Source organism: Antedon bifida, chromosome 10, assembly GCF_963402885.1.
Source record: "Antedon bifida chromosome 10, ecAntBifi1.1, whole genome shotgun sequence".
NCBI classification, from domain to species: domain Eukaryota; kingdom Metazoa; phylum Echinodermata; class Crinoidea; order Comatulida; family Antedonidae; genus Antedon; species Antedon bifida.
In genome coordinates, this window is record NC_136235.1 from 8,305,397 (window position 1) to 8,321,741 (window position 16,345).

At 33.2% G+C, this 16,345-nt stretch overlaps 1 protein-coding gene across 2 annotated transcripts in view; it reads right to left on the reverse strand.

Annotated features, from left to right (window-relative positions):
- LOC144853793 (uncharacterized) overlaps positions 1-16,345 on the reverse strand; it is a 42,629-nt gene that overhangs the window by 26,077 nt on the left and 207 nt on the right. For both annotated transcript variants that reach the window (XM_078711625.1, XM_078711626.1), the window contains exons 2-6: positions 11,142-11,319; positions 5,114-5,250; positions 4,339-4,537; positions 3,981-4,064; positions 146-243 (exon numbers count right to left, since the gene is read on the reverse strand). In XM_078711625.1, the coding sequence (XP_078567751.1) occupies positions 146-243; positions 3,981-4,064; positions 4,339-4,537; positions 5,114-5,250; positions 11,142-11,318 (695 nt within the window). In that variant the 5' untranslated portion in view covers position 11,319. The remainder of the gene's footprint in view (positions 1-145; positions 244-3,980; positions 4,065-4,338; positions 4,538-5,113; positions 5,251-11,141; positions 11,320-16,345) is intronic.

Sequence of the window (16,345 nt, forward strand, 5' to 3'; positions counted from 1 at the left end):
CAATACATCTTTAAATATATAAGTATTTATGTGAATGTAACATACATTAAGAATAATCAGTTTAATTGGAGCCAATTTAAGTATTTCTGTTTATGAGAACTCTAATTTGAGGATCTTGGATGCATATACATGTTGACTATCCTACCTTCGCTGGAGAACTTCGTTTTTCTTCTCCGCTTCATTTCTACTTGCATCGTTTATGTCCGATTGTCTTTGTAAAGTCATGATTTTCTGTTGCAGAGACTAAGAAAGGTAAACTCAATGGATTTAAAAGCAGAATTAAGTATCTCAATACCAACAAGCAATACTAGAACTACAATTATGTTAGAAGCTGGAAGATTAACAGTTAGTTAAACTAAATCAAATAATGAAAGTATTAAAGATGTATTGTCCCTTGAAACACAAAAAATAAAGGTCAAAATATTCTAAATTTAAATTGGCCATATCAAAGTAATATTAAAATTATTCACTTTAAGTCGAAAATTCGAGCCAAAAACAACAAGTTTACATAATTAACAGGTAAATTAATTTGATTACATTTCGTCTGGAAAATCGTCACGACCGAAAGTAAACAAAGATTTCAACCAAGAGTATGCATTATGCATGATGCTAATTAGGATTGGTTACAACTTGTAAAGGTTGAGAAGGTGTTCTCACACAGATCGCGAGGAAGTTTTGTGATTCAGAGTAGCCAAACAATCGCGTTGCATTATGAGATATGTTTTGATCGAAAACTTTGACTGGAAGTCAAATTTATTTCTTGAACAAAAAAATGTCTGTATTTCAGTTTTTTTCCAACAAATTTTTGGTGAAAGTTAATTATGATATTTCAAAATGACCCACTTTTTTCGAATTTTTTTTTTAAATTTTATACAATACATCTTTAATGTTTCAATACTAGTTGTAACATACTGTAAAACCTCAATTTGTTAGTACTCTTGGGTGGCCTTCTTTTTTAGGTTACTTTTGCAAACTAAAGAGGGGAACTTCTTTTCGAAAATGAATACTGTACATTTTGTGAATTTCTATACTACAATAGGATTTTTTAGATATTATCTGCCAATTTTTTTTTTTGTGATCAAAATACAATTTAAACTGTAAAATAAATGTATGATATAAACTTCTATAAAATCTGCATCACAAGTTATCTGGCATTAAATCACCATGTTCATTCAAATAGTCTCGAAAAGAAGTTCATACTATCTTGAAAAGAAGATCAATGAGGTTTTACGGTAGTTTTTTTGTTTGTTTTAATTTTATATTATTCATCCTCAATTGAGGAAATTCAGATACGGCCTCTATTGTCGACCAAAGCAGCTACAGAGCAGTGCCTAACACTTTTCCAAAAGATTGACTAGATACTTTAAAGTGCACAAAAACCTCTAATTATAAGTTTTTATCCAAAAGATAAGCAGAACTATATGGTCAACAAATGGGAGCCCAGAACCTGGGGCAACTTTATGGCTCCAGTTTGGACCACCCCAGTTTAACTTGGCAAGTTAACAAGTGTTTGTGAAAAGTTAACAAATAATAAATATTCTTTTAATGTATTATGAAGGATTGAGTTCTATTGAATTCCATAATACAATAAATGCATTATTTGAAAATGCCTATTGTTATAATCATAACAAGAATACTATTTGTATGCTTTAACAAATACAGTACCATTGTGTGTCTATTATGGAATAACAACAATGTTTTAGGGGGAGAATGATCAAAGCATCTGTAGTATCTATATATAAATTTACGTAAGGGCAAAAATCGGTAAATCGAGCGTAACTTCTAGAATTTTTACTTGATGGTATATAAAGTTGGTTCATACGTTCGGTACTGGTTTTAACCACTTAATGTAACCTGTTTACTAATTAAGTTGAGTTAGATAATTAGTTATTGACGATTAAAACGAATTTAGGTTCAACGATTTGCCCCAAATATGGGTGTTTTCCGATCATGGTATACACTGTCTAATGGATGTCGATGCTGAAAAATACCCGCACACCATAATACGAGGATGCGTCGCATTTACCTATCTCCTTCTACGATAATTGTTTTTAATAGCTGAAGACTAGTTAAACAGCTCGAGTACAGCATCATAATATTGAAGACAATTTACAAGATTTAATACTTGGCGATAAATGGAACATTCCGATCTCTTAATAGTCTCCCAATATTTTTATTTGGTATAAAACAAGTAGGTCCCTTGGAGGATAAACTTAAACCTTTGACAATAAATGTATAAACCATTATTACCAAATCAAAATTTGAATTGCCGCCATCTTGGAACCGCGATAAAGCAAGTAGTGCGGAATTACAAAATTCAGCAAAAGTAACTTTTAATAAAATTTAAATAACATTTTCATAAAACTAAATTAATAAAATTCAACTAAGGGGTTTACGAAAGATATTCTAATTCACAAATACTGCCGAGATCGGTTCCCCTATACGGCGTAGGCTAGCGCAGTGCTAAGGGGCCAGAATTTACCTATTACACTGCTTGAACCAAGGCCATTTCAATATATATTATCCAGATTGTATATAAAAACAAACTCATAAAAGGATTTGATGATTTGCTTCTGATGAGAAAAGTGCCAGATTTAACTGGGATGGTGGAAATTGCAGCAGATTTGTAAGGGTATTCCCATGCAAAATGCTTGCTGCAAAGTCAACAGATGACCGGTCACTATAATTTGGCGATGCTCAGTGACCTACGCAGTTAAAAAATAGCGTTTTAACGGATAAATGAGCACTTTGCTGCCTGACTGTTTGATCTTCTGGAAAGGCACTTTATAAATAATGAATAATAATAATTTTCTTATTCTTTCCCTTGGGTTTAGGTACTTATAATTTAAGCATAGGGAAATAACACATGGCTTTACAGGCCAGTAGCCAGGGGGTTTTTATGGTTTTGGGGAACCCCCCTTTACAACGAACCCCCCTTAATCAACTGCGAACCCCATATCCGACATGCCCAATTATACCTCCCTCTGACAATCCTCCAAATACGTTCCCCATGGTACAAAAGTTATTCATAAATTGAAAAATTGTGAAGATAACTTGTACCTTCTTCCCATATGAGCGTACGTCGATTACCCGTCGATACGTGTCTGTAAACTTCTAAGCTTTATTTATGGTTCAGTTTTTTGCGATTTCGTGTTAGTATTCTTGTGTCTTATTATTGCTGAATTTTTTGTGATTTTTAAAAAAACATAATAGAATAAAATTAACCTTCACCGAATTAACTTCCTTGTCCCGCATATCTGTCACCTCATTTTTAAGTAATTCTAGCATTTGCAGGACACACACATCTGACCCTATATTCTATTAGTGTACTTTTCTATGTTCTGATTCAAAGCAAAACATACCAGTCATACTAATCTATGCCGTGTAGGGATTTATGATAAAAAATGATATTAAACATGCTCTAGTAGTAAATTTAACTTAACAAGTTAAAATCAGTTAAAATATTGTTAAACTTTTCATTCTAAATTTCATCAATAGTCAGCTTCTTGGTTACACAACATTGCTTATCACAGAGGGCGGTCTTCAGTTTCGGAATAAACAATAAATCAGTATTTTGATACAAAACATTTAACATACATTTAAATATCACAATAACATTAAATTTAATGTTAGCATGTACTTGATAATATTTTTTTTCACAAAACCCCTGCCAAGCCCTACCGGACGATACGGTGCCCTACGTAAAAACACACCCGTTTCAGAATTTGTATTGACCTTGCTTTATTCTCACATAGCACCTTTAATAAATGTTTGATTTGGAGCTATATAAATTTATGTTCTTATTATTAATACCAGGGTAGTATATGACCCAAACACACTTTAAATGTATTGTCAACCAATGTACATTTGTAAGCATTATTATAGTAGTTTTCCTATGCAGGTTGAATATTACGAAAGAATACTTGAATAGGCAAGTCAAGTATTTCTAAAATCAAAAATGTTAATACTAATTACTATACCTCATTATTTGATACAAGTGACTGGACTGTGTTCTCTTTATCATTTAACATTGCCTTACTTGCAACTAATTCATCTGTTTGAAACTAAACAAAAACAAGACAATTAATTTAACTATGGGGTAGTAGCTATTGAACTTATTACAATGGGTGGAAGGTTCTAAAATAAGCTTAATGCTGGATGGTAGAATTGTTGGTATCCAACCCACCTCCATCACAATTAAATCCAGGGGTTTACTTAAAACTGTGTTTTACAAGAGCTTTAAACTGACACATAATGGTATCTGATCATAATTGTTTTCGGCCCTGTTCAGACTGTCCTTACTCCTTTTCTGTTTGTTGTTCAAGACACTTTTCCTACCTGCAGAGTCTCCTGAGCATCTCTAAGTTTCTCCATCAGCGAAACTCTCCTTTTCTCACTCTCAAACATGGCATCTTTCATATTTTTAAGTGAAAGACCATCAAGCTTAGGAGGTGTTCGGGGAACTATATCTCCTTTAGACATCATCAGAAGAGGGCTGTGTCCACCTGGTGACTTTGTTCTGGTAGAGAAGCTGTGGCTGAAATAAAATATTTCATAGATAGATCCTTAAGCTATGTCTACACTATCAAACTAGTTTGACAAAAAAAAGTGTGATGTGTCCAAAATATGGTAGTGATAGTACATCATCATGTCCATGTGCACATCACATTTTTTGTCGCATAAAGTGTGACAGTGTAGACAGAGCTTTACACACTGACCAATCAAAGGTGTTGTTAATTTACAATTAATCATCATAAGAGAATAAGTATACAGTCCAAAATGACTAAAGCTGTGTAAAAGTAAAGTATTTAAAAAACATGGACAATTTTGATGAATTTCATGCACTGACATAAAACAATAGGCCAAATTCTGATTATACTTTAGATGTCTTAGTGGATGTTGTGTTTTACAGAATCACCGACCAATCCTGTTAGGGTAAGCAATGTAGCAGTCAAACTTGCTTCCTCGACTTCTAAGGGACCGTCACCCTGAGTAAATAAAAATACTACAATGCAACAAATTGTTTGTGCCCAAACCATATTATAGGGCGATAGAATTGAAATGAGATTTTATAATAAGATTCCAGAAGATACTCTGCTTAAACTGCAGTTACCTTATTCCACTATCTGAATCTAAGCTGGTATGCAGGAGGTCTACATGGCGTGGAATTGGGCTAGTGTAACCAACTCCAATTGGATGCTTCATTGAATCCAATTCAGCCTCCGTCTCTCTTCTTTTTAGCTTTTCTCTCTGTTGTATTAAATAATATCACATTTAAAAACTTTGTTCAATGAGCAAATAATTGGTGCATCAGCGTGCAGAACCATAAATACCTGATGAATAAACACTATTATATATAGAAAATAGTGATAAAATGTGAATTTGTCATTTTGTACTGTAGACGAATTTTAACATTTTGTAGACAAATGTTGTCATTTTGTAGACGAATTTTGTCATTTTGTAAACAAATTTTGTCATATTTTCAACAAAATACAACCTGCATTCTGAACTGAATGTACAGACTTCACATTTTTGTTTTCCACCAGTCGGGTTTGATTGTTGCCTCTAAACTAGGTATTTCAGGTAAAAAATGTAGGCTTAAGTGAATATTTAAAAAAGTAACACCAGTTCAATGAATTTGTACAATATCTGGGACAACATCAATGGGTTCAAAATTCTTACTCCTGAGGACGATCAAAGCATATTGATTGGAACATCGAGAAACTCAACAGTTTTTTTCAGAACTAACATACAAGGTATACCGCAAACTTTATATCAACATTTGATTTCGTCATGCAAACCTTCAAACAATATAAATAATTTAGTATAAAACATTGCAATTTGTATATTGCTATGTTTATTGAGATTTTACTAATCAACTGCATTTGTTGTGAAGATTATACATTATTTGTTTACTATAAAGTATACTTATAGTTAGTTATTGATTTTCCTAAAGTAGACTATTGGTTAATTGTTCCATCTGAAGGTTACACATGCCCCAGACTCCACTGCGTTATATCTTAAGTAGCCACAGAAGAGGCAATTTAAATGGAAAATACAAACTAAACTACAGTACATGCCTTGTTTTAGTAATCAAATAAAACCACTATCTTGTTATCGTCATAAGATAAATGTTGAAAAATTATATAACCATCAAACTATAGTACTTTGCCAAAACAAAATACAGGCTCAACTCACGATGAAGGTTTCTTCAAAATTAACAAAATATTGCAATCATTGTTAAACTCATTCTGAAATCATCCTTCTACATTTTGTATAATCAAATTTTTTTTCTCTCTTTTGTGGTGTAAACTTTTATTCATATTTCATATTATCTTTCATGTCATTGTCATTACACAAAATCATAACATCCTTCATCCGTAACATTTTTTAATTTTCGAATTCCGTATTACCTCCTTTTTTAATTAATTTTCTTATATTTTTCTATACACTTACAAAAAAAGTTAAGTTAATACAAAGACATAAATGGTCTAAATAACCTTTTTCTTTCCAACATCGTTAAAACATATTTACTTTCATTACAAATGTTCATTATCATCTATCTCATTTTGAAATATTTTACACAGAAAGAACAATTTTCCCTTTGTGAGTTTTTCATTTTTATTTATTTTTTCATTTTAGAACCCTAATTATAAAATTTATTTATTTAAGATAAAAAACGAATAAAAACCATAATAAATCAGTACCTGTAACTCGTATCACAGTAATTTCTTTTCTAATAAAATCGTATCAAATTAGAAATTATATTAGCATAATAGCATGTCTTAAAGTTACCCATTTTTTTATATATTTGTTTCTTTATTGTTATCATGTTGTTATCACATTCAATGTTATATACCATATTGCTTTTAAATGATCTCCATAAAGATTTACCTACTGGCTTATTTAATGCTGATAATATTTTTATTCTATAAATGTGCAAATATAATCTACTAGATTATCTCTCGTACCTAGTATTAATTAAATGATATATTACTGTGGTTTAAACTGAAAAAGATACTGAGTATTTTCCTCCAAAATTTCTGAATAAATTATATTATTATTACCTCCGCCAAGGAGGTTATATTTTCACCCCTGTATGTTTGTGTGTTTGTGTGTGTCTGTGAACAGCCTGGAGGCTACAGTTTGTAGCCGATTCTCACCAAATTTGGTCACAATGATCTATGCCCCAAAAGCTCGGACGAGTTCGAATTTGAGGGCAAAAGGTCATAGGTCACAACTAACAAAAAACTATTTTACTGCCTAGAGACCACAGTTTTTATCCGATTCTCACCAAACTTAGCCACAGTGATCAATGACTCATCATATAATTGTGGTTAAATTTTGAAAGGGTCAGGGTTAAAGATCAAGGTCCACAAAAAAAAATAAATAACAAAATAATAACAAAAAAAAAAAAAAACACTATCTCAACTGTGAGAGGCTGGATACATAACCATTACACCAAACACTCATCCACAACTTTGTAGTGTGCAGTTTAGCCTACTTACACTTAGAACTAATAAAAAAAAACATTAAAGAAATATATATATTTTCCGGAGACATTTTATGTAGCGGAATTTTACAGTAGGCGGAGGTTTGTACTCTCTAGTTTATTTTATAATATTTAACTAAAAAAACAAATGATTTTCAATTTCTCCACATTTGTCAAACCTTTTCGTAATAGTATCGACACTCCGCTACTATGTGAATTACCTATACTATGGATAGCTTCACCTTCCCAAACAAAATTTTATTTATAAAGTATCTCATTTGTTTAATAGATGGGTTCCTGAAGTAGACATATCTGGATTTTGATCTTTTTACCCATTGGACAGTTTACAGTATGTTGCTTATTTAAATTTCTAGCTCCTTTAACGATTATAGTGTTATACAATGTAAATTCATACGATTAGAGTAAAGAGCTTCACAAGGAAATTACTATAGAATACATAATATTAAGAATCTATTTGTTTTAATTCAAAATTGTTAATGATTTAGCACTATAATACAGTAATTGACTCACTTTATTTTTAATTGCTAGTCAATAACTAAAGATTGAAAAGAAAATTGTTGGTGAACTCAAAGAAATTCTGCACGTTTGATCTTCGCTCACGCACAAAATTAAGTGACGGTGCATGATAAATACGACAGGGAAAATATTGATTTTGAAACTGTTATCTCTGGCACTTAGATAATTACTTTAAAAACATCATTAAATATTCATAAAGAGAAGATAATTAAAATATGTTTCCACTTGAATACTTAAAACAGGTCTGACAATTTCCAGATCTCCACTTCAATTCTTTAAGGGCTAAAGTTTGCTATTATTAATAATTAGCCTTAACTTAGAGACATTATAGTGAAATATCTTGCAGTAGGCCTACAGTAGTTTTATACTTTGTCCCAGTGTTTCCGAAATTTGAAAAAGAATAAATACTGTTTACTTTTGCTATACCACAGTAAGCCTACAGTATTATAAATACTTCAATTAAAACAAAAAATTAGAATTTATTATTATCTATTTATTTATAATTGATTAGATTCCCTACTGTGATGTACTTTATTTTACTTTATACCATGGAGAAATAAGTTATGGGTAGGGGTTAGATTCGAGCTAAAGGAAACAGGTACTTAACCAACAGGATGTCCCTAGCCATCAGTGCAAGCTCGGTGGCCTGAATGCCAGGCTAGTGATCTGGAGTTCGTGGGTTAAAGTCCCAAACGAGAATTACTTGCTAATTTCAATTAAATTTATGTCAGAGTAGGGAAAACATCTGACCAATTACTCAACACCCTGATGCAAAATTACAATCCTATTAATTTATAGACACCTATTTTTTTGTCTGGCTTTAGACCATTTGTAGAAGGGTATTTGGCTTTGATAATCAAGCAGTACCTGTACGGCAACTTGTGTGAATTTCTCCTGTCATCAATTTCTCCTGTTTCATTATCAATGAGTCCTATTGACTAGAAAGGATCGATGTGTGCTGTCCATTGAATGTATGTATCAATATTGAAAGCGTGGAGAAAGAATGAGAAGCTATTTTATTGTCACATTCTATTTGACGCTTCATCGTCTTCATTGATTTAATACGGGATGGCCCAGTCATGCATTTATGGAACAATAGGACTTTGCAAACAATCAGGAGACAAATGATTACACTATACTGCTGTAGTTATAAAAAAAAACTAGGGTGGGTGACAAATTATTGGAAATCTAAACAATATTTTTGGGTGGCGACAAAAAGTTGATAAAAATATTTAAAAAACAGATTCTTATTGACAAAGACTATGAGGAAAGGTCTATAAAACATAGGTTACAAAATGTAGTTTGAGAAGATCTATTGAAAATGGATTCTTAGTTTGGGTGACAAAAATTAGGTGGCAAGTTGGATGGGTGAAATGGTAAACATACAATACAGTAGGTAAATGGTTTTAAATAACTTAAAATAATAAACCTTTTATTGAAACAGTAGAAATGGAAGGCATCAAATCAATACTTTGTTGTATTGTCTTTTTAAAATGTAAACATCTCTCTGTACCTCAGCTTACAGTAAAATTCTAATAAGCACAAGCTACATCAACTGTGCATCTCCATGACAATAATTGGAAATTATCTAGGAATTATGTTATGGAGATGGAGAGTGACCTTTTTTTTTGGTAAAAAAGTAAATTTCAAGTGTTGATTAAAGTTTATCCACAATCAATACTACCTCTAATTAAATCATTTGGATAGATTACTAAAAAGAAGGTAAATAAAACCAAATTCCTATAAAAAGTGAAACATGTACAATTTAAAAGATTCATAATTTGATTTCAAAGTTTTATGAAACAGAATGAAGTTAAATGGGTAATCTATTCTTAGGGCTCAACTTGGTTCGCACTTGCAACAACATAGGCATAACGCAAGTTACTTAACAAATCACAAGCAAAAGGTCTGTACATTCATTGTGCCATGGTTGGTCAAATTACTTACAGCTCGATATCATCATGTCTATATCATGGACACATCACATTCTCATAAAGTTTGATACTGTAGATAGAGCTTTACAGTGTGAAAGAAAAACTGGGTTTATGAATTCATCATGTACAGTATGTTCATTTTGCACGCTGCTGCTTTACAGCTAGTAGTCCCAAGAGGACTACTCATTCAGAAGCAAGCAGCCGTTATACAGTAGTTCTAGAGGCCGACGTTTTGTGATAATTTGCTAAAATTACAAACCCCAAAGCACGTCTGGGAGAAGAGAGTCTATGAACAAATTTGCTGATAATACAGTATTATATAGATGCATGTAGACAGTAATCTGTAAAATCTTGTTCAATAAATAATGACTTTGTTCTTGCTGTCAACCTAGGCCAGTATTATAATTCACTGTCAAATAATCAAACATTATTTCTGGTATTTACAATGAGTCCCATTTGACTGTCAATCTAGATTATAATACTGTAATTCGCTGTCAGATAATCATTGAATTATTATCAAAACAGTCCATATAATACAGTAGTAAAGTTTTTGTTTGTAATAGGATACAATTTGTTCACACTTGAAGCATCTAAGCTTGATGAAGTGACCCCCAGACCTTAGCAACAAAATAAACTAAAGTGACAGAAATTGAGTCTGTTTAGTATAATAAAGTAATATTATTTAGACATCATTGGTTATCCGCCAAGCCAGGATCTTTTTTTTTTTTCCTATCTTATTCTTATTTCTTTCCCAGAATTTTGTTGCACGTGTATCTCTAATTTTTGGACATAACATCGTATAACTTTGTCAGAAGATTGACCTTAAACTGTAAATGTACAGGAAACTTTGTAATATGACATTAAAGTCGCGCAGCGCAAGTTACGCGCAATTTTATGGTTGCTCATACAGTAAATTCTGAGCAAAAAATTATTTTTCAACGAAACTTTATGAAATTTTGTATTTCATAATATGGAGCAACGTTTGACATGATAAAAATGGCGTGCTACCCAAAAAATTACGCGAGTACGCATATTTTGTAAATTTAAAATGCGCAAATTTAATATACTGTATACTGTACAGGTTGCCTTGATAAATGTTCCAATAGTGCCTTTAGTAAGCATAAGTAATGCGTTAAAAAAACTTCTCTGTGCATAACACTATTCTTCACAGAACTTACCCTTAACTCATCCCTTAGCTGCGTTGAAGTCATAAGCTCAAAATTATCCAGATGTGTCCTACGAGATACACTATCATCTTGCTGCAAATATAAGGGCATGCTAGTGTTTGGCTCAGAAAATCCACGGTTATGACACCTAGCACCAGATGATGATGATAGTGATTCTAACCTTTTCATTCTAGCAATAAAACAAACAATGAAAATACAGTAAAAATTACTGTATTAATTACTGTATATTCTTTACTACTCTAGTGTGGGACTAAAAGGTAACAACGTAAAACCAAGTCAGTAGTGTATGTAAGGGTCCTTTTGATTAAGATTTCAGTGCAATGATTATTATCTTAAAATTCCTGAATCTGCACACATATCCCAGTTCACCTTTCAATATTCAGTTCATATAATCAACAGAATACTCAGGGAGGAATGTATCACAATATTTTTGAAAACAGGTTCCAATTTGATAAAGCTTTTTTTAAAGTAAAGCAAGATACGTTTTGTAAAAATAATGCCTTACTTTTAAAACATTAAACTACAGTATCTACAAAGTTTGAGAGCCAATCAGAATCAATTCCTATTAACAGTGTCATGCATTGTAATCGCAAGGACAAAATTCAACTCCTTCAATTTCTAATGTTTAAAACTAGTTTTTAGTAAAATGATCATGCAGATGGTTAAAAGGCGAGTCACTAAAATAAACCATATCGGAGCTGCGCCTTCTACTATGACCGTGCAGCTGTTTCCTCTAACTGTACGTTATTTTGTTGACGGGGATTCCCCGGTTTAAAAAACATGCACATGTTATGTTAGTGTGTCAAATAACGGACAAAACATCGTTGTCCATGGCCGGTAAAGATGACGTCAATTACTAATAACTACGTTCTGAAATGTCTATAGGCCTCCTGCACGTCTTTTTGTGAAACGAGTACATATATACTGTACTGTAACTTACGTGTATATGTACGTACCATAGTTTTTAATTTGAATATCTTTTATTTCTTCATTTATAATTACGGTAATCATTTTATTGTAAATAATCACAAGTACAACTCAGTGTCTCACATACATACTGTACGACGTTCATAAATCTAAATGTTTAAATATTGCAGATTACCTCTTTGAGAATAGTGTCCACCTTTATTATCCATCCATTATTATTCTCACATCTATAATGTACATAGGCCTACTGTAGGCCCGGTAGATTGATTTATACCGGCATATTATCTATATATATATTTTATTATTATTATCCTAAAACTATGCTTACGTCAGAGTGGCGGTATGCAAAAATCATCATGCATCATATTCCTTTATTTATTGCATAAACCTCATTGAGCTGGTATCCACTTGCAGTATAGAACGAGTTTCGTAACTAACTCTGTCATTAAAAAATACACAAACTCGCGACGTCAAGCTTGTACGTTGTGTTTGTCAACTTGCATCTCTCTCCCCTGTCAAACGACGACCACCCGATCATTGTGAAATACATTTTTTTGTAGATTTTCTAAGCTAGGCCTAAAGTGTAATAATAACAGTAGTAGCATATATTTATTTGACATTTAATGAATACAAAATTTAGTACAGATTACGGAGTCATAAATTATACTATTTTTATACCTCGAATAGTACAGATCGTATATCGGCTTCACGTACTAGGCTAGGCCTAGCCTAAATCATTTTATTCATGGGTTAAAACATTGGGGCCATCATGGCCCTAGCTAGCCTACTACTAAACGATTGGCCCATAAATAACAAAACTCAGTGGATTCCAAACCCATCCTATCAACCAAACTCCTAAACAATCTAAACCTAAAGCGTTCTACAAAATCGGCTGTAAATATTGAGGCAAAACAAGGTCCGATCGCCGTCCGCACGTATATGGTGTCCCGATCGTCTAATAAATAGGTAGTTTACTCTCCAAAAAAGCGGATACTGCATCAAGCAAGTAGACCAGGTAGTAGGAAGGAGACCTAGCGGATCCGGCCCAGTTAAAAATTGAGCTAGCTAGTGTAGTAGACCCTATGCGAATTGATACCACCAGGCCTTTTACTATTAGGCTACACTTTTTAAAATTAGCAATACTTATATGTTTAAAAATATTCCAACTCTCTCATTCGAGCTATATTATCTATACCATTCCGGTAGGTCGAGTCGACCTTCAATCAAATACTGTACATCGTTCATGTTGTGATTATAGATGGGGTATACTCGACCCGACCAGTTTGGTATTGTATATTGTATCTGCTTATCACGCGACGATGCCAGACATGGGCAGAGAGAGCACGTGTATCGTCGTCTCGCTCTCCTCGCTCAGCAGGAATGTATACGTTACGCTTCATTGATTTTGAAGGCTTTCCCTAAGTCAGTGCGAAAATCGGCAAACGTAAAGTGCAAACATATCTAATTTTTCACTGTTTTGATGGATTTTCATAAAAAATTGACTTTATAAATGGGAAGACCGACTAAAATTACATCAGATAAGTATAATTTTACAAAAGTAATTGATATGGTTAATGATAACAAGTCGTCGGAAGATTGACCATTTCACGAATTTCCTATTCTGTAACCACAGTGTGATTTTGCCGTAGCTGCACTTCTGGCCTCATTTCACAGCCTTCGTTCTGCTTCACTGGGCGCTTATATAAATTGAAACTTTTACCGTTCAAGAGACAAACAAATATATTTTACATTTTTTACTATTCATTTTAAACCCGGAACCCCCCTTTAAGCTGAAAGGAAGTTGCCATTTCTCAGACCATGCAAATAATTTATTCAGATCTTCCTGTAATCCATTTGATTCTTCCACACTGTTCGCCAAGTTGTACATTTTGGTATCATCTGCAAACATTTTTACTTTTGAACTAACTCCTTCAGGGAGATCATTAATAAATATATTGAACAGTGCAGGACAAAGCACGCTGCTCTCTGGGACTCCGCTACTAACTCGCAGGCTTTCTGAATGAACTCCATTTAACACAACTTGTTATGACCGTCCAGAAATAAATGCTCTAATCCAGTTTAATAAATTTCCTCCAATGCCGTACGCCTGTAATTTGTTTAACAGCCTTTCATGTGGTACACTGTCAAACGCTTTTTTGAAATCTAGAAAGATGCAATCAAAACATTGACCCTCTTCAATCCATTTGGTCCATTGTTCCAAAACTTCAATCATCAAAGTGGTACATGAACCACCTGATCTAAAGCCATGTTGATTAGTAGAAAAAAGGTGGTTGACTTCCATATGATTTATCAAGGCATTTCTTACAAACGTCTTCATGGTCTTGCATATTATAGATGTAAGGCTGACGGGTCTGTAATTTAGAGGGTCTGATTTTTTACCCTTCTTAAAAATTGGCACTACTTTGGCTTGTTTCCATGAATTTGGTAGTGACTCTATTCTCCATTAATTTTGAAAACATATCTTGTAAAATAGGGCTAAGTTCACTACTTAGTTCTTTAAGCACTCTTGAATGTAATCCATCGGGTCCCGGAGACTTGCAGATATCCAGGCGCCGTAAATAAGATTCTATATCTGTTGATGAGAATTTCACAGTAACCAGTTCGGGCCAGAGAAGCGGGATGGTAAGTCAGGAATATTAAGAACGTCCTCTAACGTAAAAACTGAGGCAAAGGCTTTATTGAACACTTTTGCTTTCCCGTGATCATCTGACACCACCTCAAGCAAATTCGCAGGTTAGGAAAAACATGTCTGCTCTCTCTCTGCTGCCCTCATCTTTATTTACTTTCGCTCGCGACGATTTTCCAAAACGAAATGTAATCAAATTAATTTACCTGTTAATTACCTAAACTGTGAAAAGTGAATAACTTTAATATTACTTTGATATGGCCAATTTAAATTGAGACTATTTTGACCTTCATTTTTTTATGTTTTAAGGGACAATACGGGTCCGACTAAACACCACCAGATACCTACTAGAGCAATAAATCCTACCACCAGAGAGCAGCCACCTGTTTGGAATTGATTATTAAGGGTATATTGCAAATTTCAAAGCTTAATTTTTTCAGAAACTGATAAAATTGAAGTTTAAAGTTGAATTTCTCGCCGTCGTATTCCAGAACCGAATGCGTTTGATAAACATTATAGCAACGAAACGAACGCATTCATCCGTGTCTCTTGTGTATTGTATTCAACGGTCAACTATGAGGCGCTACCGATGAATTTATTTGGTCAATTAAAATCAGAAATTCGTTTCTGTACACTATAACATTTATTAAAAATAAATAAAACTTAATACCAACTACCTTTTGTCAGTGATGGTAATCGTATGTTAAAATAGAGTAAACTCATTATAGAATAGGAATGTGGAAAGAGAAAATAAAACAGAAGTTTTAACTTGATATTACCGTGTATTTTATGTCTAAAGAAATATCTGGCCACTGCACTATATGCCAGAGTGGTGAAATAGAAATTATACTATATATTATTTAATTGCCAAGCTCTTAATGCCATAAGAGAGATTGAATTTATAATAATATAATAACAATTCCTACAGCATCCAGAGTGCACGAAAACGATGACAAAGGGAAATAACTAAAATTAATGTGCAAAAAAAATTGTTATCGTATGCTATTTGTTATGTTATCGTTACCGATTTTGACATACAAAACATGATAAAAACATAATGTCAAAAGAAAGACTAATCGCGCAATCGATTGGTGTATTTTATGTGACTGACTAAAGTAACAAAAAAGCATCGGTAGCGCCTCATAGTTGACTGTTGAATACAATACACAAGAGACATGGATGAATGCGTTCGTTTCGTTGCTATAATGTTTATCAAACGCATTCGGTTCTGGAATACGACGGCGAGAAATTCAACTTTAAACTTCAATTTTATCAGTTTCTGAAAGAATTAAGCTTTGAAATTTGCCATATACCCTTAATAATCAATTCCAAAAGGTAGCTGCTCTCTGGTGGTAGGATTTATTGCTCTAGTAGGTATCTGGTGGTGTTTAGTAGGACCGGGACAATACATCTTTAACAAATTTGGAGTCGAAATAAAAGACAGGTGCGAAACGGAACTAGCGCCAAAAAGATAATACTGTAGGTTTATACAGCAGTAGGCCTACCAGCACCTTTTTCTTTCGCCCCACCTGTTAACTGAGCGTGACCAACAGCCATACATGACCTGCACGTAGGAAGCATTTCCAGGTACACCAGTGTGACGTGCCTCTCCCACCGAAGT